General features: G+C 43.5%; 1 protein-coding gene across 3 annotated transcripts in view; it reads right to left on the bottom strand.

Moving 5' to 3' along the window:
- Window positions 1-1,320: 1,320 nt before the first annotated feature.
- Window positions 1,321-10,679, bottom strand: part of LOC139276483 (UDP-N-acetylglucosamine transporter TMEM241 homolog) — a 243,578-nt gene continuing 234,219 nt past the window's right edge. For all 3 annotated transcript variants that reach the window (XM_070894555.1, XM_070894586.1, XM_070894597.1), the window contains one exon: window positions 1,321-3,014. In XM_070894555.1, coding sequence (XP_070750656.1) covers window positions 2,942-3,014 — 73 coding nt within the window. In that variant the 3' untranslated portion in view covers window positions 1,321-2,941. The remainder of the gene's footprint in view (window positions 3,015-10,679) is intronic.

Below are 10,679 nucleotides of genomic sequence, written 5' to 3'. Positions count from 1 at the left end.
ATGCTATTTCTCATCTATATGCTGCCCCTTGGCAATATCATCTGAAAACACAGAGTCAGTTTCCACATGAATGCGAACGACATCCAGCTCTACCTCATCACTTTTCTTGACCCCCTCCACGATCTCTAAATTGACATCCAGTACTTGATAAGCAGAAATTTTCTCCTATTAAATATTGGGAAGACCGAAGCCATTGTCTTTGGTCCCCGCCACAAACTGTGTTCCTTAGCCACTGACTCCATCCCTCTCCCTAGCATCTGTCTTAGGCTGAACCAGACGGTTCGCAACCGAGGTGTCATATTTGACCCCGAAATGAGCTTCCGGCCACATATCCGTGGTATAACTAAAATCGCCTATTTCCACCTCCGTAACATTGCCCATCTCTGCCCCTGCCTCAGCTCATCTGCTGCTGAAACCCTCATCCATGCCTTTGTTACCTCTAGATTTAACTACTCTAATGCACTCCTGACTGACCTCCCACATTCTACCCTAAGTAAACTTGATGTCATCCAAAACTTGGCAGCCCGTGTCCTAACTTGCACCGTCCTGCTCGCCCATCATCCCTGTGCTCGCTGACCTACATTGGCTCCCGGTTAAGCAACGCGTCGATTTCAAAATTCTCATCCTTGTTTACAAATCCCTCCATGGCCTTGCCCCTCCCTATATCTGTAATCTTCTTCAGCCTCACAACCACTCCCCGATGTCTGTGTTCCTCAAATTCTGCTCCCTTGAGCATCCGATTATAACTGCTCAACAATTGGTGGCCGAGCCTTCTGTTGCCTCGGCCCCAAGCTCTGGATGTCCCTCCCTAAACCGCTCCACCTCTTTACCTCTCTTTCTTCCTTTAAAACGCTCCTCAAAACCTACCTCTTTGACCAAGCTGTTGGTCATTTGCCGTCATTTCTTATGTGGCTCGGTGTCAAATTTATTTGTTTTATCTTAAAATACTCCTGTGATGCACCTTGGGACGTTTTACTACATTAAAGGCGCTATATAAATACGACGTGTTGTTGTAGTAAAATGTCCCAAGGTGCTTCACAGGTGCCCCTTTGCCACCTGATGCGAAACTCTCCTTCTGTTTAATCTAACATTTACTAAGGAGATAAAAAGAACAAATCTAAAATTTGCTGCGACACAAATTCTTTCAATTGAAATTAATATTTCAATGGCTTGTTTAAAATGTTATTACTATTGAATGCAAAGATAGTGTTTTTAAAAAAAAAAATCAATTGCTGGTGTCAACAACATCATAAATATAAACATTAATGTCAAACACAAGTAAACTATTGTGTTTTATAAAATAATTTATTGAACCGTCATCATTAATTTCTAGTCAAGGCTATTACAAGGGCAAAGGTTTACATTAGATAACTCTATCGAAGTTTCTACATCGACACCCTATTTATAAACTATAGCAACAGCCTACAGGGGGAACAGTAACTCCTGGGCGGGAGGTCGGCAGGAAGCTTGAGCTGCCTGTCTGGGAACAGCAGTGCGAGGGCTGATTCATTTTAATGGCCCGGCCTCATAAGCATACCCCTGGCCAGCTGCCCACCCGAAACAGGCATCCAGAGACAGCTTGCCCGCTATGGACCAATGAAAATTGTGGCCCCAGGGAGCTGCTAGTCAGGTAAATCGAGGGATGGGGGGGAAGCGGAAAGGGGGCAACGGGAAGCTGGGAGAGAGGAGTCCAGGGTGGCGGTGGCCCAAACCTTTTTTGTGGCACTCCCGCTCCTGCGGGCCCCACAAAGCTAAGTTTTACACTTACCTCTGAAGGCAGTTCAAGTTGCATCGGGGTCCTTATGAAGTGTCAAGACCCCGATTTGCATATATTTATGAATTAGGCAGGCACCTCAGAAAGCGTTAAAGTACCTGCGGGATAGGCAACAAGCAGCAAGTGTATCGCTTGAATTTTTAACTCTTGTTGCCTCTGGTTACCATCGGGCGGAGCAGGCTGATTTCCCCCTCATGTTCAAGGTGCGATTTACAAAAAGAACTTAGGTATGTGACTGATATTTTTTATTGTCACTTGACAATATCGGTTATACAACAAAACAAAATATTTTAAAAATAAGATTCATCTCAAGACAAAAACATGTTGCAATTTCACTTTAACCCTTGGGTACCGAATACATTCATTTGTAAATCATAACATCTCATTTCAAAAGTTTTGCCACTTGTTTTTTTTAAAAAAAAGGCTGCGTTGTTATTGACTGTCCCTATATAAACCGGTTTAAAAAGACGTCATCTGTTCTTGGACAAAAGTATTTTAGTATTTATGAGAAATAAATGGAAAACTAAAGTCGAGTTGCACAGTATCATTCGAGATATATTGATTAATATTTTATGCGCTGCGATGCACCTGAAATGAAAAGCCACACAAATCATGAAACCCTTCCGTCAGCTTTCTCTATTGTATCTTATTCACAGAGTGATTTCAGAGCAGTGAGAAAGTCTATTGAAAAGCATATTCACATTAAAGTTCTGGGGATAAATCACAATCTATTTAAATGAGCTTTATTTGTGTTGCTGCATTGTTCACAGTGATCCTCTCCGAGGTCTGTCGCAGGGCTAGGACATCCAGAGGAGAGCAGTACCTTTCCTCTTACTGCTGTGAATTGACTGCAGTGTCCCAGTTCCCAGCATGACAAGGTAAAGCTAAAAGTGGTTCACACACACACTGTCGTCATCAAACACGTATCGTTCTCTCACACCACAGTAAAAAGCTTTGCTGTCCAAGGCCATGAGGTAAAATCTTAATCACCGGGCTGTCTCTGTGTTCTTCAATCATGGCTATTTGTAGAAAGGTGGGAAAGGGAAAAATGCTTTTCCATGGAAGATTGTAACCTGCACATCACTTTCCTTTCCCGTAATATCAAATATCTGTTGAGAAACGGACTTCCAAACAAGATGATGCATGGCATCTGTCCTGGCACCAACTTCATCCCTTTACTTCTGCTCCACTTCTCTCAGCATAAACAAGTAAGGCTTCTCCAAGTGCGCCAACTATAAGCCTAGAGAGACACCAAATTACATTATTAGTTCAAACTCAATCAATTTGAGGCAATAAACTGAGGTAAGGATAGATTGGTACCACGAGGGGTAAAAAAGTAACTCATCTCTTTAGTGTCAGGTTAGTACATCAGTAGCACACGGACCTGAGTTCGAAGATTGTGGACTCAAGCCCCACATAATCTAGGCTGACACTTCAAGGAGGGCTTCATTGCCAGAGGTACTGTCTTTTAGAAGCGGTGTTGAACAAAGACGTCTGCCTGTTTAGGTGGATGTAAAATATTCCTTAGCACTGTTCAAATATGAACAGGGGAGTTGTCCTGACAACATGTATTGCTTAATCAACAGCACCAAAATAAACAAAGATTATCTGATCATTTATCTAATTTGCTGTTTGTGAGATGATCGTCCGAGCAAATTGGCTACTGTGCTTGGTAGGTAACTGTATTGACTGCACTTGGAAAGTAATTCATTGGCTAGTAAGCACTTTGGGACTTCCTGAGGTCATGAAAAACTCTATTTAAATACAGGTTCAAATCATAGAAACATACTGCACAGAAGGAGGCCATTTGGCCGATCGTACTGTGTCGGATCTTTGAACGAGCTATTCTTTTAGTCTATCCCCAGTGCCTTGCAAATATTTCCCTTTCACGTATACAGTATATTCAAGTTCTTTATTTCTTTTGAAAGAATTTCAGGACAATGCTTCAACAATGATTTGTGGTAGGAGAGGTCCATTATATAACCAGCCTGTCTAATGGTGAGCTAGTCCTTCCCCATCACGGAAGCCTTCTCGCCTGGTTATTCTTTTCAACATTTGCTCCACTCTTGTCACTGTGGCAATCTCTGCAAAGTCTTATACATAAGCAAAATAGTGCGGATGCTGGAAATCAAATGAACAGAAAATGCTGGAAATACTCAACAGGTCAGGCAACATCTGTGGAGAGAGAAACGTAGTTAATGTTTCCGGTCAATGACCTTTCGTCAGAACTGATGAAAGGTCATCGATCTGAAATGATAACTCTTTCTCTCTCCACAGATGATGCTTGACCTGCTGATTATTTCCAGCATTTTCTGTTTTTATTGTGAAATCTTATCTTAACCTTTCCATTTATTCATAAGAACATAAGAATTAGGAACAGGAGTAGGCCAGCTAGCCCCTCGAGCCTGCTCCACCATTCAACAAGATCATGGCTGATCTGGCCGTGGACTTAGCTCCACTTACCCGCCCACTCCCCATAACCCTTAATTCCCTTATTGGTTAAAAATCTATCTATCTGTGATTTGAATATATTCAATGAAATGCCTCAACTGCTTCCTTGGGAAGAGAATTCGACAGATTCACAACCCTCTGGGAGAAGAAATTCCTTCTCAACTCAGTTTTAAATTGGCTCCCCTGTATTTTGAGGCTGTGCCCCCTAGTTCTAGTCTCCCCGACTAGTGGAAACAATCTCTCTGCCTCTATCTTGTCTATTCCTTTCATTATTTTAAATGTTTCTATAAGATCATCCCTCATCCTTCTGAACTCCAACGAGTAAAGACCCAGTCTACTCAATCTATCATCATAAGGTAACCCTCTCATCTCCGGAATCAGCCTAGTGAATCGTCTCTGCACCCCCTCCAAGGCTAGTATATCCTCTTCCTTAAGTAAGGTGAACAAAACTGCACGCAGTACTCCAGGTGCGGCCTCACCAATACCCTGTACAGTTGCAGCAGGACCTCTCTTCTTTTGTACTCCATCCCTCTCGCAATGAAGGCCAACATTCCATTCGCCTTCCTGATTACCTGCTGCACCTGCAAACTAACTTTTTGGGATTCATGCACAAGGACCCCCAGGTCTCTCTGCACCACAGCATGTTGTAATTTCTCCCCATTCAAATAATATTCCCTTTTACTGTTTTTTTTTCAAGGTGGATGACCTCACATTTTCCAACATTATATTCCATCTGCCAAACCTTAGCCCATTCGCTTAACCTATCTAAATCTCTTTGCAGCCTCTCTGTGTCATCTACACAACCTGCTTTCCCACTAATCTTTGTGTCATCTGCAAATTTTGTTACACTACACTCTGTCCCCTCTTCCAGGTAATCTATGTATATTGTAAACAGTTGTGGTCCCAGCACCGATCCCTGTGGCACACCACTAACCACCGATTTCCAACCCGAAAAGGACCCATTTATCCCGACACTCTGCTTTCTGTTAGCTAGCCAATTCTCGATCTGTGCTAATACATTTCCTCTGACTCCGCGTACCTTTATTTTCTGCAGTAACCTTTTGTGTGGCACCTTATCGAATGCCTTTTGGAAATCTAAATACACCACATCCATCGGTACACCTCTATCCACCATGCTCGTTATATCCTCAAAGAATTCCAGTAAATTAGTTAAACATGATTTTCCCTTCATGAATCCATGTTGCGTCTGCTTGATTGCACTATTCCTATCTAGATGTCCCGCTATTTCTTCCTTAATGATAGCTTCAAGCATTTTCCCCACTACAGATGTTAAACTAACCAGCCTATAGTTACCTGCCTTTTGACTGCCCCCTTTGTTAAACAGAGGCATTACATTAGCTGCTTTCCAATCCACTGGAACCTCCCCAGAGTCCAGAGAATTTTGGTAGATTATAACAAATGCATCTGCTATAACTTCCGCCATCTCTTTTAATACCCTGGGATGCATTTCATCCGGACCAGGGGACTTGTCTACCTTGAGTCCCATTAGCTTATCCAGCACTACCCCCCTTGTGATAGTGATTGTCTCAAGGTCCTCCCTTCCCACATTCCCGTGACCAGCAATTTTTGGCATAGTTTTTGTGTCTTCCACTGTGAAGACAGAAGCAAAAATAATTGTTTAAGGTCTCAGCCATTTCCACATTTCCTATTATTAAATCCCCCTTCTCATCTTCTAAGGGACCAACATTTACTTTAGTCACTCTTTTCCGTTTTATATATCGGTAATAGCTTTTACTATCTGTTTTTATGTTTTGCGCAAGTTTACTTTCATAATCTATCTTTCCTTTCTTTATTGCTTTCTTAGTCATTTTTTGCTGTCGTTTAAAATGTTCCCAATCTTCTAGTTTCCCACTAACGTTGGCCACCTTATACGCATTGGTTTTTAATTTGATACTCTTCTTTATTTCCTTGGTTATCCACGGCTGGTTATCCCTTTACACAATACAAGACAGGTGATAGCCCATTACCTATGACTCATGGAGTAATGGCCGTTTGGCTTTCTGATAACCCTGACAAAAGCAAATATCTGGACACCATGTCAGGACCAGGATATAGTAATTAACTCTTTATCTGTATTCACTGACTGTGAGACAGAGCAATACACAGGGAGTGGCCAGAACTTTGGTTTTACTGTATAAATATCTTGTTAAACTGAACCATTTCGGAGGTGTTCATTTAGCCCTTGACTGAGTGAAACCTACCCCTTGCGAGCAAGTAAATTAAAAAGGAAACTTCTACCGGAGCTGTAAGTGTCGGAGTCATTCTTTTCGGAGGTTGAGATTTCGACAGTTATTGGAGGTTCCACCGAGATGCATACTCTCTGTTCTGTGAGTAAAACGGATACAGGCATAGTGCCTCTCCAGTGAAAGGCTTCGGTGGCCAAACAAGGTGAGCCTTTGCTCACAAGAGGTTTCTTCACTGTTGAATCGCAGATGTAATCTGTTGTCCACAGCTGAGGTACTGCATCTACAAGACTCGGCATTTAAAAGTTAAAGGTATTTTTTTTATAACCATTTCTTTCTCAGCTCGCCAGCAGAAGAGAACAGGTTCTGGAAAAAACCTCGAGACAGCCCGGGGAAGGTTTCAGTAGGTAAGGGAGCGCTAGTCGATCGAAAAGGGTTCCAGGTTCTTATGTGATAAGATTTTTATTGTTTTTAATTCGGAAGGGGTTCTTATGTGATAAGACTATAAAAAAAAAAGAGCGCAATCGATCAAAGAGTTTGGGTACGGAACCTTAAGTTTTATCAGCTGTTATTAGGATAAGTTAAGGACTCGGTCTGTAGTGGCGTACAATGCAGACTGAGAATTTGTTTAGAGGTTATGATTTGTGTACTCACGGGAATATTGTTTGTTGTCCTTGTATTACTGTTGGGTGCAATACCTTTATGAGTCATTGCCATTAGAGAAACGGGAAGAGTCACTAGGGAAAGTTGTGATTTGAAAAAAAAACACAAGGATTGATTAAGAAAGAAACAGTGACTGATTGATCAACTACGATTGGTTCGTGCCAACATATCTCACACACCCAGACTGAGCCCGAATTAAGAGCCTTTTCAGGCCACGTAACGGCCAGGAGAAGTGGGCGTAGAGAATTCGGTTGGCCGAAAGGATTGTGAGATCAGAAACTGTGGAAAATCTTAAATCATCCAGAATAGGTGCCGGAGCAAGTTAAAACACCACAAAAGGCACACCAGCCTATGTCATGCTCCAGAATTATGGTCAGTCTTCAATTGACCACCTAAGAGAATGGGTAAAATGGACTAAGGGTGAAAACAGGCCATTTCCACCCGATGGTTCATTCAATTTAGAGAGAATAACCTGTCTAGAAGAATGCCTTATAGACAGAGACCCAGGTAGAAGAGGAAAAAAAAAAAGTGAATTGGTCCAAAATTATGGAAACTACACAAAGAAAGGAGGAGGATGTTGAGGATTATGTAGAAAGAGTGCGAGAGATCATGAACCAATGTTCAGGCATGAAAATGGAGGAGGTAGAAGCTCCTATGATCAGCGCCGTGGTAAACGGGCTACGGCCCGAACTCGGAGATCCCTTTAAACTAGTTTGTCTCGGATGGCGACAGGAATCGCTATCCAAGGTTGTATCTATGTTAAAGGACATACAAGAGCGAAATAGAGAATCTAGAAGCAAGGTCACCATGTTTGTAGGACAAGCAGCTCCAATAACACCCACCCCGGTGACCCCGTCCTACGCCCCCCCCCAGGGTAGAGGAAGAGGGCGAGCCAGAGGAGGATATTACAGGGGAAGAGGGAGAGGAGGTGCAGGGCAGGAACAATATGATACCTGTCACAATTGTGGTCAGATTGGACACTGGGCTAGAACTTGCCGGGCAAAACAGCAACAACCAAATCATGATTGGACTCAACAGGCAGGTAATAGAGCACACCCTCCCCCTTCAGAACCCAACCCGTATGCGACCCAAGTCCAGGTACATGCTAGACCTCAGACTAATTTCTCTGTGCAAGATCCATTTGGATCACAGAATCAAAAGCAATTCGGCCAACCACCAAATTGCCCGTATAATGATCAATGACGCCCAATCCCAGACCCGAGTGCTGCGAACAAACAGCTACCCGTCGTTTCGTTAAATGCCATAGGAGAACCTGAAGTAAAAATACGAATACAAGGAAAGGATATCCCATTCCTAGTGGATACTGGTGCCACCTATTCGGTCCTTTCAAGGGAGGATACGAGGGGAATTCCCACTTCCACTAATCAAACCTCAGTGATTGGACTATCTGGACACGCACAGCAAATGTTTTTCTCCAACCCTATCAATGTACAATTAGAGGATTACGAAGATAGTCATTCATTCCTACTGTCTAAGGAGGTTCCAGTGAATCTGTGTGGACGTGACCTGTTATGCAAAATGAATGCCACGATCCTCTGTTCCCCAGCTGGTCTGGAGGTTCGAGTCCCCATAGATAAATGTGGCGCATATCCACTACTTCAACCCACAACTCCCATATTGTATGCCTGGAAAAATTTGGACCCCACACTAAGCAAAACCCTATCCTATTTGGTTGGTTCATATTGGTGTGTAACAAGGTTAATCACAGACTACCTCAAATCTCAAACCTTGGGCAAGTAGTACGAAACATTACACTGCACAGCATATTGTGACAACACGGGATCAGACGCTACAGCACAAATCTTTTATCAACCATTCCTGCACCAGAAACATCAATTGATGATCGAAAAAAAAATCTTTATCGGACCCGAAGGGATAGCGGCAGGGGTTGAATTATCCTCCCACAGTCAGAGCTTGTTTAGGGTTAAAGGGAGCATTCCACACTGCACCCTTGCGGTTGCAGGCACACATAAACTCCAGGATTTAGGACGAATGGTTAAAAGAATGCAAGGATCCCCAGTACAAGAGGAATGGCACACACGTAATGGAACTTTGGGGCAACATGAAAGGGGGGGAGGCTATTCGGTCAAGTTGAATGGGAAAATATACTTCGATGCTGTCTTAGAAGAAAGGATGCTCTCAGCCACTAGCTTCCCAGTACGACAAAGCACAGCAGAGCTTCTTGCTAAAGTTCCAGAACAACTATGGTCTACACACGCTAATGAAGTAGGAAGGATGCTCACCGCACAACCCTATAAGGTAGCGATCAATTCAACCGCCCCGCTCCCCAAGAAGCCTCAATACCCCTTGTCCCCAGCCGCAGAACAAGGTATTGAGCCAGTCATTAAGTCCCTGCTGGCCCAGGGAGTAATCGTTCCAACTAGAAGTCCATGTAACACACCGATCTTTCCGGTGCAGAAGCCCAATAGTGACAAATGGAGATTTGTCCAAGACCTACGAGCCGTGAATCATTCGGTATTCCCAACTTATCCAGTGGTACCCAACCCGGCAATTATACTTGCCAGTATTCCGGCATCATCAACGTATTACACAGTAGTTGATCTGTGTTCAGCATTTTTCTCAATACCCATTCACCCAGAGTCCCAATTCCTGTTTGCCTTCACGTATAAAGGACGCCAATATACGTGGACAAGACTCCCGCAGGGATTTACCGAGAGCCCTACCATATTCTCACAATGCCTAAAGAGGGATCTGGAAGATGTAATTTTACCAGCAGGTTCTACACTTGTGCAGTATGTTGACGACTTATTGCTCGCCTCACCCTCCAAATTGGCCTGCGAAACGGACTCCCTTGTGTTATTAAAAGCTCTGGCCTCGAAAGGACACAAGGTGTCAAAGGCAAAGTTACAATTTGTCTCAGAAAAGGTTCGGTATCTAGGGCACGAATTGGTCAGAGATACGAGACAATTGACACAAGACCGAGTAAAAGCAATCTGCTCTGCCCCACTACCAGTAACCAAGAGAGAAATGAAACACCTCCTCGGCATGACAGGATATTGCCGGCAATGGGTTACGAGTTATTCCTAGATTGTTAGACCACTGTTAGACATGTCCATGCCCGCACTACCAGAGAAGTTGATTTGGAATGAGGTATCCCGGAATGCTTTTCAGAACCTTAAACAGTCCCTCACTTCAGCACCCGCCTTGGGATTACCAGATTACACTAAGCTATTCAACTTATTTGTGCATCACAAGTCGGGTTTTGCACAATCTGTTTTGACTCAGTTACATGGGGACAGGCAGCGACCGGTAGCGTATTTCAGTACCTAACTAGACCCAGTGGCACGCGGACTACCAGGATGTCTTCCTTCGTTGGCAGCAGCTTATTATGCTATGCAACAGGCTCAGACAATCAAAAATGCAGAACAAGTGGAAAATCTCCTGCGAGCCATTCAATGCCCTTTGAAACTTGCCATTATCAAATGCCAAGCACATACAGGCCAGTCGAATGAGGTGGCACTTGGGAATGCCAGAGCTGATAATGCAGCTAAGTCAGCAGCTCTGTCGAAAGGGGTGATGCAGGTGTCATTGTTCCCACTAAGGAA

The sequence above is a fragment of the Pristiophorus japonicus genome, chromosome 1 (assembly GCF_044704955.1).
Source record: "Pristiophorus japonicus isolate sPriJap1 chromosome 1, sPriJap1.hap1, whole genome shotgun sequence".
NCBI classification, from domain to species: domain Eukaryota; kingdom Metazoa; phylum Chordata; class Chondrichthyes; family Pristiophoridae; genus Pristiophorus; species Pristiophorus japonicus.
This window is presented reverse-complemented; position numbering and strand designations above follow the sequence as displayed.